General features: G+C 38.9%; 1 protein-coding gene across 1 annotated transcript in view; it reads right to left on the bottom strand.

Moving 5' to 3' along the window:
- LOC142238925 (dynein beta chain, ciliary) overlaps nt 1–18,614 on the bottom strand; it is a 243,383-nt gene that overhangs the window by 9,487 nt on the left and 215,282 nt on the right. The window contains exon 32 of the mRNA XM_075310695.1: nt 1,154–2,734. Coding sequence (XP_075166810.1) covers nt 1,154–2,734 — 1,581 coding nt within the window. The remainder of the gene's footprint in view (nt 1–1,153; nt 2,735–18,614) is intronic.

The following is an 18,614-nucleotide window of genomic DNA, read 5'->3' as shown; positions in this document are numbered from 1 at the left end:
TACTGTATGAATTCCTATTGCATAAATTCCTATAGTCCTTATCTCTTGTATAAGTTCCTACTGTTTTGGGTTCCTACTAATCACATCTCCTATATGCATTACTACTCTATCTATGGTATAAATTTCAACACTTCCTGTCCCGGTTTACTGTTTGAATTCCAGTTCCTACAGTTGTATAAATTTGTATTGTTCCTATTTACTTTTTGGTTTCATACTATCCCCATCTACTGTCCTTATCTACTGCACAAATTCCTAATGTCCCTAGGTTAGATTAGGTTATGTGGCAGCCCGATGTATCATGCTCACTTAGACTATTCAGTCCATTGTGATACCATAGTGGTGAACTTCTCTCTTATCACTGAGTGCTGCCCGATTCCATGTTAAGCTCAATGAGAAGGGACCTCCTTTTTATAGCCGAGTGCGAACGGCGTTCCACATTGCAGTGAAACCACTTAGAGAAGCTTTGAAACCCTCAGAAATGTCACCTGCATTACTGAGGTGGGATAATCCACCGCTGAAAAACTTTTTGGTGTTCGGTTGTTTGGATTTCTACTATCCTCATCTACTGCATGAATTCCTTCTGTTCCTATCTATTGGATAAATACCGACTAGGTTAGGTTAGGTGGCAGCCCGATGTATCAGGCTCACTTAGACTATTCAGTCCATTGTGGTACCACATTGGTGAATTTCTGTCTTTCCATTCCATCAGAGTTTTATAATTCCATCACTGCTCTTTCGGAATTCCAGTTCCATCGATGAGTTCTTCACAATTACGGGTTTCACACGAAGTTCTCTGGTTAAAAAAGAGTTCAGAGTTCTTCGGATCTACAGTTCCACCACTCAATTCTTAGGGTCTTCAGTTCCACCACTGACTTCTCAGGATGTAAAATTTGAAGTTATCTACTGCATAAATTCCTAATGTCCCTATGTACTGTTTTGCTTTCTACTATCCCCATCTACTACATGAATTCCATCTGTTCCTATCTATTGAACAAATACTGACTATCTCTCTCTTCATTGTTTGCGTTCCTGCCGTATCTATCTATTGTTTGAATTCCTACTGTCCCTTTCTACTGCTTAAAGTCCTACTGAACTTGGTGTTAACATCTTATAATCTCCAACATTGAAACAATATTTTTCTCCGGGAACTTACGTTATACTCTCCACATCCTTTTTGGTTACATCACAACACAAACACATACGATCCAAGGGTAAATCATGTTTCCTAGCACTCTCTTGCATAATGGCGGTGAGAAAGCTTTGAGGATTGAAGAGACCACCTAGCCATATTGTACAGGGTAACTTAAAATCACTCAACCATAACGAAAGCTCCTTAATACGATGCAGTAAATCGGCAAACCAACTTTGTAGACCCAACATACTGGGATAAGCCAAGGCTGTCCATGAGTCTGGGACATGATCATAGAAAATGGCATGGTCCAAACGTTCCATATCCGATGTTATGGTTAATTCTCCCTTTAGGCCTAACATGAGTTCACGCAGAGAACGTTTGATTTCCACTATGAGGATGTTCATGCGTTCACATTCCTGCAGGGCAACCACAACAAAGGGAGTCTTCCTTTCTATGCGATTAAGTAAGGCATTCAAATTGAATTCCACTTGTAATTTATCCAGAAAATCTTCAGCCATTATTTTAACAAGCTCCTCACGTGGAGCACTGCACGTGGTGGTGAGTTCAGATTGTCGAGGTTGAAGTTCGAATACAGTCTTCAGTAATTGCTCCGAAGCATTGGTGAGAAATCCTATCTCTGCATTAGGATGTAGACCATAGAGAAGAGGAGATTCTTCGGGCAGCATTTCTGTGATATAATTGTGGTAGCCTTCGAAATCCAAATTAGGGGGAGATGGAAAACCCGGACACAATTCCAAATCACCATCAACCAATTCCTGTTGCAATAGCTCAGCCAAATAGGTCTGACACAAACGTCTATCCCAATCATCGGTTATATGGCCTCCATACATAATCTCACCAAAGAGATAACGTAAATCTTCCCATGGTATGCGATTACTACCCTCCAAATAGTTGTGGAGAACGGAAGCCGATATCGTAAGATCTCCTATATTGAAGGGATAGACTTTATTCCAACCCAAAGGACCAAATTTTCTTCGTTGTCCTGCCACAGCATGGAAATAGCAGAGAGCAAATAGAATCGACTTGAATTCAGCTTCCTGAGTGCAGCTTTCCAAAGTATCTTGGGAGAAATTATCCCAGGCCTGATGCATATTGGCAGCCATACCGGAAGGAGGTTCATTAACAATTTTCAATGAAGATTCCAATATTCCTTGTGGTATTATATGGTATTGGGGATCTGGAGCTGGTTCGGCACTGATGAAGAGACGAAAGTTTGTGACAGCAAAACTTTCCGGTTGTGATGTCAAACGTTCCAAAAGTTTTTCCAGCCTTGGTAACCAATTGGCCACTAGATGAATATTTTGAAATACCACCCATTGATCGGTTGTCTCAAGGGCACTGATTAAAGCCTGTTCGGCTAACATTTCTTGCCCTTGACCTAATGATATATTGATGAGATTATTGTTATTGGTACTGAAACCCAATTGTTGACCCAAACGTTCCACATCATAAATGGGATCAACTCCAGGGCAGAGTATAAAGAAGATGGGAGTGGCAGCAGTGACTTCATTAAAAATATCCGAGAAATGGAAAGTCTTGACATTGGCATATTGCTTTCCCATTGTTTGTTCCACAAAGAGTCTGTAGAGAAAGAAAAAAGAAAATCATTAATACTATGAAATATTTCGTAATTTATTAAGATATTAAATAATTTATAATATTGATTTTATGACTGTATAACATTGGCATAGCTATGAAATTTATGCGTACTCATCCACGCACGACCCTCAATCCTGTCTATCCTACACACCAGGGTCGACACAAGGAACTCCACCTTGACCAAGGACTACAACACCCCCGTGGAAATTCAAGTATGTATGACTATCCAAACCCATTCCCTACTCAAAATCCCAATCCAGGACCTGTGAAGTACGAGTGTCCAGTCTGTTCGCGACCAGTAACGCGCGGAGGTGTCTGATGTGCAGCGAATGTCACACTCTGCATTCAAGTTTCCCAACTTGAGGACTGGGCTTAACCACACTACTATGATTGTGATTTACATTAAAGTGGGTACGAGAAGAAGTAATTCTCAATTTGCTCATAGGCCGAGTTGTTTCAAAAGTTGACATTTTGCTAGGGAAGGCAGATTTGCTAAGGATACTCCGGGATATTGCAGCATCTTTCCGCTTACAGTTTTTTAAACATTTTTTCGTAACTACTGAGTTTTTCGCAATCTAACAGGTTGGCTGATAAGTCCCCGGTCTAACACATTTTTTTTGTCAAAATTCGTTTTTATTATTCAACATAGATCCCTTCAAAAGCGATACAACGATTATAACGACCTTCCAATTTTTTGATACCATTTTGGTAGTACTCCTTCGGTTTTGCCTCAAAATAGGCCTCAGTTTCGGCGATCACCTCTTCATTGCAGCCAAATTTTTTCCCTGCGAGCATCCTTTTGAGGTCTGAGAACAAGAAAAAGTCGCTAAAGCAATTCGAAGCCCAATTCATGAATTTTTTACGTCGTTCTCAATGACTTGTGGCACCGTGCGTTGTCTTGGTGGAACAACACTTTTTTCTTCTTCACATGGGGCCGTTTTGCCGCGATTTCGACCTTCAAACGCTCCAATAACGCCATTACTTTGCCACGGACTTTTGAGTCTTTCGGTTCGGTTCGGAGACGGTTCACCGGTCGCTGTCCACTCAGCCGACTGTCGATTGGACTCAGGAGTGTAGTGATGGAGCCATGTTTCGTCCATTGTCAAATATCGACGGAAAAACTCGGGTGTATTACGAGTTAACAGCTGCAAACACCGCTCAGAATCATAAACACGTTGTTGTTTTTGGTCAAATGTGAGCTCGCGCGGCACCCATTTTGCACAGAGCTTCCGCATATCCAAATATTGATGAATGATGTGACCAACACGTTCCTTTGATATCTTTAAGGCCTCTGCTATCTCAATCAACTTCATTTTACGGTCATTCAAAATCAGAAGAAGTAATTCTCAATTTGCTCATACGTCGAGTTGTTTCAAAAGTTGACATTTTGCTAGGGAAGGCAGATTTGCTAAGGATATTCCGGGATATTGCAGCATCTTTGCGCTGCAGTTAGTTGCCTATCGTTCTACGTGCAGTCTTCGGGTCTCTTAATTTCTGCGGTTCTACAGTTCCACAACTGAGTTCTCTAAATTTTCATCCTTACATCACTGAGTCCTTCGAATTTACTGAAACATCACTGAGTTTTTTCGAAACTACTGAGTTCTTCGGATCTACTCAGCTCCCACTTTGTTCTTTGACACTTAACTTCTACTACTAAGTTCTCGGGATATAAAGTTCTCAGATCTTGGGATATATTATTCTGAGTAATTCAGATCTACATTTCCATGACCGAGTCCCACGATATAAAATTCCGAGTTTTCTCGGATATCCAGTTCAGAGTTTTACTATTCCATTACTCCTCCTTCGGATTTCCAGTTCCATCGCTGAGTTCTTCACAACTACAGGTTTCACACAGAGTTCTCTGGATCAACGATTCTGAGTTCTTCGGATCTACAGTTCCAACACTCAGTTCTTAGGGTCAACAGTTCCACCACTGTGTTCTTCGGAGCTACAGTCTTCACACTGAGTTGTTCGGATCTTCAGTTATACCACTGAGTTCTACAGATAAAAAAGTAGGAATTTTCCGGATACACAATTCTCAGTTCTTCGGATTTACAGTTCCACAAATTAGTTCTTCGAATCAACAATTCCTTCACTATGTTCGTCGGGTCTATACTTCTACCACTTTGTTTTTCGGATCTAATTTACTCCCACTTAGTTGTTCGGATCTTCACTTCGACCACTGAAATCTCCGGACATAAAATTCTATGTTCTTCTGATATACAATTCTGAGTACAGTTCCACAAATATGTACTGCGGATCTACAGTTCCTCCATTCAGTTCTTCGAATTTACATTTCCATTTACAGTGAAGGCTAGCTAGCAAAGTTGCTAAATGAATACTCGTTAGTAGTACTAAAACTAGTATGACTGAAACTTTTACCCACTTGAAGCCGAGCCCGAAGCTATTACCTACCCAAAGCTGCTACATAAACCTACGAGGTTCTTATCGATACCGACTACCTTACTATTACCGATCCACTAGGCAGTAACAACAAACGACATGATCCAACGGAAGCCGAAGAATGTATTACCTATTCGCAATTCAAGCATAAATCGATGAAGTGAAGTTCCCGATTGCAAATAAACCGAAGTTCTTATTAAACGCTAATCATTTATAAACCGAATTTATTACCAATAATCTTATTTATTTACTCGTTTCCTATGAACTGCAAATCCAGGATCATCCATCTACCGAAGTTCTCATCAATTACCAGTCATTTGGAATCCAACCAATATAACTTTCCATCTCTCGACCACCAAGGTCTCAGAGAATACAGAAGTTCCAGAGCAACTAAACATTTGCAATTGCGACCAAATATAAATTGTCGAAGTCAACCAACAATTCTTCTCACAAACTACCGATCATCTGAAAACCAAATCCGAAAAGGTTATCAACTCTCGATGACACACAACACCAATCAACTTTCTTACCAACTACCGATCATCTAGAAACCTACCAACGCTCAAAACAAAATAACTCCCGTTCTTACGTTGCTTATCAACTACAAGTCGATGCAACAGTTGCCGACAACCTACCTAGATTCGTTCTCTTCAACTGATGATCATCTGGAAACCAACCAACACCAACTTGTCATGTCCCGATAAACAACTCAAACATCAGAAATCCGAAAAACTTATCCCGGTCACATGCGAATTCAACAGTTTCCGGCCATATTCCCATAGACACTATGATCAACTACCATTTATCTGGAGATCACCAACTTCAGCTTATAATCTCCAAATTAACAACTTCGTTCCAGATTATGAACAAACCGAAATTCTAATTAATCGCCAATTAACTTCATCATCAACTACCGAGCATCTGGAAACCTACCAACACCCAAACAATATAAATCGGTAAATCTTATCAACTGCCGATCTTAAAATGCGAACAACAAGTTGACAACAGGTTGACGAATGTAACAGTTACCGACTACCTATCTATCTTAGTTCCCATCAACTGCTGATCATCTGGAAGCCAATCAACATCAATTTGTCATGTCCCGATCAACAACTCAAACACAAGAAATCCGATGAAACTTATCAACTCCCTACAGTTTCCGGTCATCTATTTACAGACGCTCTGATCAACTACCAATCATATGGAGATAACCAACTTCAGCTTGTAATTTCCCGATAAACAACTCCGTTCCAGATTATCAATAAACCAAAGTTCTAATTAATCGCCATTCAACTTTCTCACCAACTACCGAGCATTTGGAAACCTACCAACACCCAAACAATATAAATCCGTAAATCTTATCAACGGCCGAACAACTACAAGTTGACGAATACAACAGTTGCCGACTACCTGTCTACCTTAGTTCTCATAAATTGCTGATCATCTGGAAGCCAATCAACATCAACTTGTTATGTCCCGATCAACAACTCAGGATCCCATATGTTTCGACGAAGAAACGAATTTACCATAACCTATGAAGCGACGAATTCAACAGTTTATAAAACATAAACGAACCAAAATTGTATTCAACAGCCAACCATACCGATTATCTGGAAATCAACTTGCACCCGAACAACAAAAACCCGCAAAACTTATCAATTTCGCTCACATACGAATGCGTACATTTTCGATCACATATAAATCGACGAATATATCAAATAACAGTCGATTATAAATCGACGGATTCCACTGTTTCTGATCATCAACGAACGAACCGAAGTTCTCTTCAACAGTGAATAATTTTCGAACAACTTTATCACCAACACCGACCGCGTGCCAGTTGCCGATCAACTATAAATGGATTCCCAAACGTCTGCCCCTTTAGATCCTGACCCTAGGTTAGGTTAGGTTGTAGAGGGTGACATCAATATTCTTGTATTGATGCCCACTTAGACCAGTATAGGTCCATTGTGATCCCCCGATGTGATTTTTCAATCTTTCTCCTTCCGATGCGGCCGCTTTGTCCCAGAAACTTCCACCTGCTCGTTCCCTTTGAAAGAAATCTCAGAATAACCAACCAGAGGCCCTGATGAATGCAAGTATGTTCCTTAAGTTGCACTCCCGCAGATCAGTGAGAGCCTGAAAGAAAAAGGAGCCCAGTATCTTGTTTCTTCTAAAGGATAAATCTGGGCACTGACACAGGAAGTGGTACGAGTCCTCCGTAACTTCCAGGCATCATCTACCGATATCATCGTCTTTAAGTCCTATTCTTACCATGTGTTTCCCAAGTGTGTTGTGTCATGTTATGATACCTGTTAAACTATGTTTAACGAAAATATAATTATGATACACGCCTGATATAACATATCTAAAACATGAATTGTATTTAAATGAAATTTTTTTATTATCTGAATGAATTTTAAATTTGTATTACTTTCCTATATAAGAAAATCTCTTTCTTACAAAAATGTAACTATACAGAAATTATTTATACACTATGGGAACTCTTTTTTTCGCAAGTGGATAAACAATTTCCCATATATGAGAAAACTACTAAAATTACATCGCTTACCGCTGAATGTAATCAATCATGGCTTCCCCATTCTATGCTTACCAACATATAGTCATTCCCATAAAAGAGAGTCTAGCGGTAAGACATACTAAACGACAATCAATAAACCCAACTTGAAATTCTGAAAAACATTTTTTGGTTCTTTTCTTTTATTTCCATATTGGGAACTTTTCTTTTTCTTTACAATCTGTGAGTAATATACAAAATTAATACAGTCCTATATCGCAAAACTCACAGAACTGTACATGGTCCTTCGTAACTTAAACAGGAACAAATAAGGATTTTCGAAGAAAGGAATTTCAAAAAAAAAAAAAAAAATCTTTACGAGTTTTTTTTATACACTTGAACTTTGTTACGCAACTATAATGAGCCATAAAAGAAGGTAAGTTAAGTGTTGTTATCAAGTGATTTTGAAAGGTGTGAGTTGATATTTGATCTCATATACGTGTATGTCACTCTGAAATTCACATGAGATAATAAGAGAGAATTTAATACTAAGCAATTCTTGCGCGGGTTAATAATAGACAATTTATTCGAACACGAAAGACGTGGACATTTCATGTAAAGGTCTCATACTAGCGATACTAATTTGTTGACAGACCTCCTTTATTTAGCATAGAAGATGATGTTGTGAAATGTGCAATGTAAGAGAGTTTTTCTGCTATCATATTAATTATTGCTCTGCTATACTTCTTAAGAGTGCTACTACGTATCACCAATCATATGTTAATGTCACATTTATGTAAATATCTCTTTTAATGACGCTCTCTTTGGGTAACAAATGGTAGCCTTATTGCTTCTTCAGTTCAGTTTAACATAGTAGACACATCCACAGCATTTTAATGGCAATGTGATTTTTTTATCAATGCATACATGTTGATAGTTCTAATCCGCAATTCATGACAGACGGTGAAAGAAATTTCAGAGTGAATTAAAACAAAATAAAACAGGAGAATACTGAAACTATATCCAATTTCGTAAAAAAAAAAAAATAAATAATCAAAGAAACATAAATAATTAAAGCGGATAAACGAGAATAAGTTATGAAAAGTCAAATGACATTCCTCTTGTTATGAATGCTTCACCTAAATGTTCGTAAAGAATCATACTAGAAATTAATCTGTGAAAAGTGGTTGATTCTATATTTGAGACACATTGCGAAATGAATTATTTAGTATAGTGTGGTCCACGGGGTTATTGTTTGGAGCCAGTGAAAAACCACTGGATAATTTACACAACGTGGATATTGCTTGTGCGAGAGGTGAATTTGTGTATGGTATCGATGACATTCGATAATAAATGTATGATGCAATTGTCCCAAGGATTATCGAGGTTCGGCTGTGCAAATTGAACAGAGGAATTGTATAGACATGAGGGGTCACAAGAATCAAACGATGTTCTCGAAATATCATGGAATCTAGTAAGTTTTTTTTCCGAATATTTCAATACAAATTTACGACATTTATGTGGGAACATTTAAAAGGCTGTAAAGAGTGAACATTCTTGATAATAGTGGAACTTCACAATGAATTTTTTAATTCTGTGGGTTGAATGAAATTTTAAAAATATATGAGAGAATAGTTTCCGTGAACTATATTTCTATACATAATACTTCATCACATAAATTAATTGCATGTCTTGATACCGTTTAATAAAACTTTAACTGCTTTGTTTTTGTCATTTAGAACAAAAATACATGTATAAAAATTTATCTAAGGAATATAATAATGAATGGCATGTACAAAGATTTGGAAAATTGTAAACCCAAATTTCCCTGTAAGTTTGATTTCATACATAAGTAAGGATAATTCAAATATCTATCTTCATTGGTTCGAACGAAAGTGAGTTCGATTCCAACAGTCCAATGTTATGAAGATCTCTGGAATAAGCTCTTAATTACACAAAATCCATTGAAAATAAAACATTAAAAAGTATTGCATTGAACCTCAATAGTGATAACATTAATTTATATCTTGCACAAGTCTCTGTTCATAATTATCGAACAATTCATGTTATATTACAGACTAAAGATACATTTTATTTTTAATAATGATGTTGTGAAAAAAAGGTTATTTTTTAACGAATGAATTGCCCTTCAAAATTAAATATCGAGAATACGATTCACCTTTCTTATTTGAAGTTTCAAACAGCATCTATTTAAATTTACCGTTGTGGTAAACTATTGAGGAGAGGTGTATTGAAATTGATTAAGCAAACCATCTGGAAAGGGCTCGTGCAGGATCTATATATTACAATCAATCCTACTACAGTGCTATATTACTTTGTATCCACAGCGGATAGGATAAAATTTATACTGGATATATTAGGACATCGTCGTGAGAGGTGAATTTGTAGTTGACTTAATGAATTTTGGGCAATTTCCCAGGACTTTACGGCAATTAATTTGAGTTTTACATTGTAAATTGGAGGAATGAAAGTGTAATTTATGAAGTGGTTTTTCGAACACACGTAGAGAAACAATCACCATAACGTACAAATTATCTGGCTTTTCCTTTGATATTGTCACAATTGAGACATGATGTCAAGGAAGTTCATTTTCTATTCGGATCAAGTGGTCACTTATTGTGCCGCCTTTGCAGACTTCAAGGAAGTACGTACTCTGTCAGACCTTGAAGTAGAGTTAGAAGAGTTGGAGCGCATATATCGAAGATTAGTTGATGAATATGAATCCTCTATGACTTCCGATGATACAACAAGCAAGGAGGAGGAGTTGCAATCAACCCAGTCCAAATTTGCTGCATCTCTCAAGTCGTACAAAGAGTGTAAAGCGGCCTTGCTAGATCTCATTTTCATAGAGAAGCAGAAGTTGACTACTGCACGGATGGACGATACTTGCCAAAGGACGAGTTCACCATCCGACACTTTAGGATATTCATTGAAAGTTCCACCCTGTGATACGGAAGTTTTTAGTGGAGGATATGACAAGTGGCCCGGTTTCAGGGATATGTTTTCAGCTATATACGGGAAACATCCAAAATTGTCACCTGCCCAGAAGCTTTTTCATCTAAGAGCAAAGACTCGGGGGGAAGCAAATCAGATCGTGAAAAGATTTGCACTTACGGACTCCAACTATGAGTTGGCATGGAAAGCGTTAGGGGAACGTTATGAAAATAAGCGGCTACTTGTGAATCAGCAACTTAGAAAGATTTTCGATCTCGAGGCCATAAATGTGGAAAAAAGTAAGAATTTGCGAAACTTGCAATTCACTATTAACAACTGTTTAGATATTCTGAAATCTTACAATATATCAGTTGTTAGTTGGGATCCTATATTAGTGTTCTGGGTTACATCGAAACTACCTCAAGAAACTTTGTCAGCTTGGGAAGGTTCTATACGGAACCATAAAGAAATGCCATGCTGGGATAGTCTCAATGAATTTATAACAAACCGCTTAGACTTTTTGGAGTCTATCAACGACATCAGAAATCCCAGCTCTTCTGAAGCGACAACTTCTCGGAAGTCGCAAAATTTTAATGTTAAATCTGATACTACGTATCGAAATTGTAGAGTATGTAAACAAAACCATGCTCTACGATTCTGTTCGAAATTTAAATCGATGTCTCTTACGGAGAAAAGAAAATTTGTCGTTGACAACGAAATTTGTGAAAATTGCTTGTTTTACGGCCATTCAACGTCAAATTGCAAAAGCGACAAGGTATGTCAGGAATGCAATCAAAAGCATCATACGTTGTTGCATCCAGGAATTGATAATACCCGATCTCAGGTTAGTCGACGTATACCTGGAAATCCATCGTCTTTTCATATTTCTACTCAGGAGGATGAACAGTCGCACACATCGATTCCTGCAGTGGAAGAGGTACAAATGAATTTTTCAGAATGTGGATTGGGGACAATTCTCCCTACAGTACTAGTGGATTTGGAACATTTAGGAAACCGTTTTACAATTCGTGCATTTCTTGATCAGGGGTCTCAAGAAACATTCATAGCTCATCGGATTGTAACTCAATTAGGCCTTCATACAAAGAAATCATTAACGAGGATATCCGGACTTGGGGGTGCCTTGCTGGAGACCTCTACCAAGATATGTAGTCTAAAGTTACGATCGAGAAAGTCTACTTTTGCTCTGGAGACAACTGCAATAGTAATATCCAATCTCAATCACCTTATGCCGGCGTCCTCACAAAATATCACAGATTGGGAGGGACTAAATCAAATTGAGTTAGCTGATCCAATGTTTTATAAAACTGCGCGAATTGACATGTTAATAGGGAGTGATATACTACCATGCATATTGAAAGCAGGTATTCATAGAAATATATCGGGAAATCTATTGGCCCAAGATTCGGAATTTGGTTGGTACATTAGTGGGCCTCAGAATTCAAAATGTGTCACGAGTTTTGCGGCATGGGTAACTCAGTCAACCAGGTCCCTTAATGATGAGGTTAGAAGATTTTGGGAAAGTGAGGAAATTCCTAATGAAGCACCAAGATCAGAAGAGGATTTGGAATGTGAAGATATTTATGCTAGGACCACGGTTCGAAGAAGTGACGGCAGATATGTCGTAAGACTGCCATTTCAGAAAGCATTTCCAAAGGAAATATTTCTAGGGTCTTCGCGAAGGGCTGCCTTGGGCCAATTCTGTAGGTTGGAAAAAACTTTAAAAAATTCTCCAGCTCTTTCCGACGAATATATTCGTGTTCTACAAGAATATATTGCAATGGATCATATGTCACCTGTTTCAAATACCGAATTATACGACGATGTAACATACAGAACATTTTACTTGCCCCATCATGCTGTAATAAAACCAGAAAGAAACTCGACCAAAGTTCGAGTTGTATTCAATGCATCGAAAAAGTCTACGACTGGTTTATCTTTAAATGATATACTTTACACGGGGCCAACGCTCCAAAATGATTTAATGAACGTCATTCTACGATGGCGCATTTTCCAATATGTTTTTAATGGCGATATAGAAAAAATGTATCGTCAGATTGTAATTGATGAACGCGACCGTCAATATCAACGATGTTTATTTAGGGACGCGGATTCGGGGAATTTAAAGGATTTTGAACTGAAGACAGTAACGTTTGGAGTGAATTGTGCACCGTACCTTGCGATTAGAACATTATTACAGCTAAGTATCGATGGAGAGGATACTCATCCTGTCGCGGCGAAGACACTTCGAGATCATATATACGTGGATGATGTTTTGGCAGGTGCACATACGATAGCGGACGCAAAAACCCATTTATGCGAGTTGGTTGACTTGCTATCCTCGGCGGGGTTCCCCTTGAAGAAAATCACTGCTAATCATACAGAAATAATTGAAAGCGTACAAAAAGAAGATTTGCTCAGGGAAGAATTTTTAAAGTTAGAAGATTTCAGTGATTCTAAAACTCTTGGGATACGATGGAATGCAATGAAAGACGTCTTTTTTTATAATGTCTACGACATAAAAATTCCATCCGAATATATTACGAAAAGGGAAATTCTGTCTATAGTGGCCAAGATATTTGATCCAGCGGGTTGGCTAGCTCCAATAATAATAACCGCGAAAATTCTATTGCAACAGCTATGGATGGATGGTACAGATTGGGACGAAAAGGTAAAAGCACATTCTTTGAAAAAATGGGATGAATTTGTAGAAAACTTTTCCGAAATCCCTAGTATAAAAATACCCCGTTGGATAGGATACACTCCAAACGCTGGCATACAAATTCACGGATTTTGCGATGCTTCGGAAAAAAGCATATTGTGCATGTGTATATATAAGAGTTTTTCTGTCAAAACGGGAAATTTCTTCTAACTTATTGGTCTCAAAAAGCAAGGTTGCACCTTTGAAGACTATAAGTTTGCCAAGATTAGAATTATGTGGAGCAGTGCTCCTTGCTCGGCTCATAAAATGTGCGGCCCAAAATCTGAATTTCGAACTAAAAAACATATTTTTATGGTGTGATTCTACGATCACATTAGCTTGGATCAGTAAGCCACCGTATCAATGGAAGACATACGTTGCCAATAGAGTATCCAAAATTCTTGATCTGGTGGGAAATTCTAATTGGTTACATGTTCAAAGTGTTGATAATCCAGCAGACCTAGGAACGAGGGGATGTACGGCTTCTGAACTAAAAGAAAACAGTCTTTGGTGGCATGGACCTCATTGGCTCAGGAAGGATTCGTCGGTCTGGCCCCAACAGCCGGTAGTACCGGAACACTCCATAGAAAAGAAAATATCTACTTTTCACACAGCTACGGAACAAGAAGATGTGCTGGACCGGTTTTCCTCATATCATCGTGCTTTACGGGTTTTGGCATATATGTTTCGATTTTTTCACAAATGCCGTCGAATGAACAATTTCACATTTTCGGATACACTGATCACCTCACAGGAGATAAACTTCGTCAAGCATCGTATGATAATGTTGGCACAACGTGTGTATTTTTTCCTTGATTACAACCAGATAGCTTCAAAGTTGTCGGTCAGTCCAAAAAGTAGGTTGTTGACTTTGAATCCTTTCTTGGACAACGATGGACTTTTGCGAGTTAATGGTAGACTATCCAATTCGGATTTAAGCTTCAATGAGAGGCACCCTATTATATTACCAGAGAAGTCAAAATTCTGCAAGTTACTGGTGGAATTCACACATAAAGTACTTATGCATGCTGAGCATCAAAATATGCTTAGATACATTCGCCAGGAATTCTACATTATAAGACTTAAAAGCATTATCAGACAATGCATTCGGACTTGTAAGATATGTACGATATACAAACATAAGATTCGTAATCAAATTATGGCTGCTTTGCCTCCAGAGAGATGTGTTTACTCACCACCTTTTACGAACACGGGCATAGACTTCGCAGGTCCCTTTGAGATTAAAACGTCCAGACTTCGCAATGCTAGATTGGAAAAGGGATATGCTGTGGTATTTGTTTGTTTTTCAACTCGTGCCATTCACTTGGAAACATGTTCGTCTCTTACGTCGGATGCCTTCCTTGCGGCATTTGATAGGTTTGTAGGACGACGAGGGTACCCTGCTAAGGTCTTTTCTGACAATGGGACTAATTTCGTTGGAGCTAACCGAATACTTGTTAACGAACATAAGAAATTTTTACAATCTGCAGAAAAGTCTTTAGTGGACAAATACAGCGTACATGGATGTAGTTGGCATTTCATTCCCCCTCAAGCACCGCATATGGGTGGACTGTGGGAAGCAGGAGTGAAAAGTATGAAAGTTCACCTAAAAAAGGTTGCCGGAAACCTCAAATATACGTTCGAGGAGTTTTCCACACTCTTAATTCGAATAGAAAGCATCCTCAACTCTCGCCCGATTTCTCCGATTAGTGAAACTCCATCGGATCTTATTGCGTTGACTCCAGGACATTTTTTAAAGGGGTCACCATTAACTGCAATACCGGAAGACTATTCCGACAACATTTCTATTACAAACAGATGGCAACGTTTAAAAGTATTACAACTTCAATTTGCAAAACGGTGGAAATTTGAATATATATCTGAACTACAAAAAAGGTATAAATGGAAAACTTCTCAGCATAACTTGAAAGAGAACGATTTTGTTATTGTAAAAGACGATAATTTACCTCCAACCGAATGGAAGTTAGGGCGAGTCATTAAGGTATTCACAGGGAACGATTCTAAAGTACGGGTAGCGGAAATACGAACTCAGAACGGAATTATAACACGTCCACTTATAAAATTATGCATTTTACCATACGTTCAGTAACAACTCACACTAATCTTAATCTCTTGTATAACAAACTTAACTTTCTACACATTTAACAGCACCCAAGTTTGTAAAGTCTGTAACGACAATCATCACCTGCGTTTCTGCACAAAGTTCAATAGAATGCCTGTCTTAGAGCGAGTGAGAGTGGCCAAGGAAAAAGGATACTGCTTTAACTGCCTATGTGCATCTCACACCAGAGAATGGTGTCGTTCACGTAACACCTGTGAGGTTTGTAACCGAAACCATCATACAAAACTTCATTTGGATCGTCCAACCGAGAGAAAAGGAAAACATTGTTTAACAAAATCATCCAATAAGAAATCGGCAGCTCTTCGGAAAGAAATGTCTCGAATCGATTCCACATTCACATCTAAAAGTGTTCGATCAAATGATTCGTCATTAAATATTTCTGATTCAACATGCAGCTTGGGAGGTTGTCATATAAAAAATCGTCTAGGTGGGCGTTATAACAAGCACGTATTTTTGCCAACGGCGATAGCTAGGGCCGTTACTAAAATTGGGACCAACAAGACTCGTATCATGCTAAATTCCGGGGAAACTGAAACAGTGATTCTAAGATCCTTTGTGAAAAGCAGCCATATCCAAACAACAAAAACAAATGGTAATGAATTTTGCACTGTTAATTTACAATCATTCCACGATACCGCCATGAAGGTCCAGATTCGTGGAATAGTTAGAGATAAATTTAATTCACCTCTTCCACACAAGGTCCCTAGTAAAATATTGGAAGATACTTATAGTCAAATTCCAGATTTGGCTGATCCCCATTTCTACCACCCGGTCAACATCGACATAATGATCGCCAACGATGAGATGCCCAAGATACTCAAAGCGGGGCTAATACAAACAGCGAGCCACATGCCCATCGCTCAAAGCACAGTATTTGGATGGGTCATTTCTGGAGCCCGGTATTATTAATGTTGCGATACTGCAAGAGGCCGCGCCATGTTAAACTATGTTTAACGAAAATATAATTATGATACACGCCTGATATAACATATCTAAAACATGAATTGTATTTAAATGAAATTTTTTAATTATCTGAATGAATTTTAAATTTGTATTACTTTCCTATATAAGAAAATCTCTTTCTTACAAAAATGTAACTATACAGAAATTATTTATACACTATGGGAACTCTTTTTTTCGCAAGTGGATAAACAATTTCCCATATATGAGAAAACTACTAAAATTACATCGCTTACCGCTGAATGTAATCAATCATGGCTTCCCCATTCTATGCTTACCAACATATAGTCATTCCCATAAAAGAGAGTCTAGCGGTAAGACATACTAAACGACAATCAATAAACCCAACTTGAAATTCTGAAAAACATTTTTTGGTTCTTTTCTTTTATTTCCATATTGGGAACTTTTCTTTTTCTTTACAATCTGTGAGTAATATACAAAATTAATACAGTCCTATATCGCAAAACTCACAGAACTGTACAATACCAATCAATGGCCGTAATTCCTCTCTGTTCATCTACAAAAAAATTTTCACAGTTCCTACGTTTCTTTTCATCCCATATCAACTTGGTTTGCTCGCAACCATCTGAAGAGACCCAGCGTCTTCGCCATTGCTCATCATATTTAACCTCTATCCTGTAATGATAAGAAGATAATGGAGGAAAAACGTCCGCTAGGACGTTGTTCGTTCCACGAGCACCCTCCTTAGCCAGCACATCCGCTTTCTCATTTCCTATTATCCCATAGTGCCCAGGTACCCAGCACAGAGTTATATTATGCTGTTCAGTGAGAACCGTGAGTTCTCGACGACAGCGGCTGCCTACCTTTGACCTTATGTCAGCACTGCACAATGCCTTTATAGCTGCCTGACTGTCGATGACGAAGCTGATATTGCTTCTGAATAACGGCCTCATCAACAGCGACTCAGCAGCCTTTGTGATCGCAGAAATCTCAGCCTGAAAAATACTGCAATCACTATCCAGCGTGTAAGACTCCCTTATTCCTAGTTCACTACAATAGATTCCGCTGCCCGTTCCTTTCTCCATCTTTGATCCGTCCGTATACATGTTCAGGGTTCCGAAGGGTATCCACCTGTCTTCCCACTCCTCCATACTTGGTATAATGTATGTCGGTTTGTGATGATAAACATGCTCCGTGGCCATAAGGTCCGTCTCTCTATACTGCCCGGCCAGAATTTCAGTATGCCTGCAGGCTGTCCTCTCCAGCGTGTTCAAGCTCCTAAGTCTCAGAAATGTCAGTTCAGCCGTCTTCCTTACGTGTAAATCGAGTGGGATAAATCCCATCAGTACCTCCAGAGCGGCAGTGGCTGTGGTCCACATGGCACCTGTCATATAGATGAGTGCAGTCCTATTTACCCTATTTATTCTCGATATATGATTTTGGTGTCTCACGATTGTCCACCAAATATGGCAGCCATATGTGGCCACAGGTCTTACAACCGCGGTATAAAGCCAGCCAAAAAGAGAAGGCCTCATTCCCCATCTCTGCCCGACCAATTTTTGACATGAGTATAGTGTCGCCCTCTTATTGCGATCGGCAGTATTCTCCATCCAGTTCAGCCTGGAGTCCAAAATAACTCCTGGGTACCTTGCTGATTTCGAGAGCGTCAACTTTATGCCCTGGAATTCAGGAGATTTGTACCCGATAACCTTTCTCCTCCTGGTGAACAATACCAACTCCGTCTTACCATGGTTCACCCCTAAACCGCATCCTAGAGTCCACTCCGAGAGATACTGCAAAAAACTCACTCAGCACATCCGAAATAGAATCGAGGAACTTTCCCGATACCATTATCACAATGTCATCCGCGTATGCCCCTACCTTGATACCCTTACTTGTCAGCCCAAACAATACCTCGTTCACCACTATTGGTCCTAGCCCTCCTTGTGGAGCTCGCTAGCTCGACCACCATGTCCCTGCTTAGCAACATCAACTCGATCCACTCTATAACGAATTTCTCAACACCATTCCTCTCTAATGCATGCAGGTGGTACACCTTATCAATTTTCGTGTAATTAAAAGCACCTTCAATGTCCAGAAACGCCGCCAATGTATAGTCGCCATATGTCTTGGATCTCTCTATGTGATGCACCACTGAGTGTAGGGCAGATTCTACAGATCTGCCCTTAATATAGGCATGCTG

This window comes from Haematobia irritans, chromosome 1, assembly GCF_050003625.1.
Source record: "Haematobia irritans isolate KBUSLIRL chromosome 1, ASM5000362v1, whole genome shotgun sequence".
In the NCBI taxonomy this organism is placed as follows: domain Eukaryota; kingdom Metazoa; phylum Arthropoda; class Insecta; order Diptera; family Muscidae; genus Haematobia; species Haematobia irritans.
The sequence above is the reverse complement of the archived record's forward strand: the minus strand, read 5'-3'. Positions and strand labels throughout refer to the sequence as shown.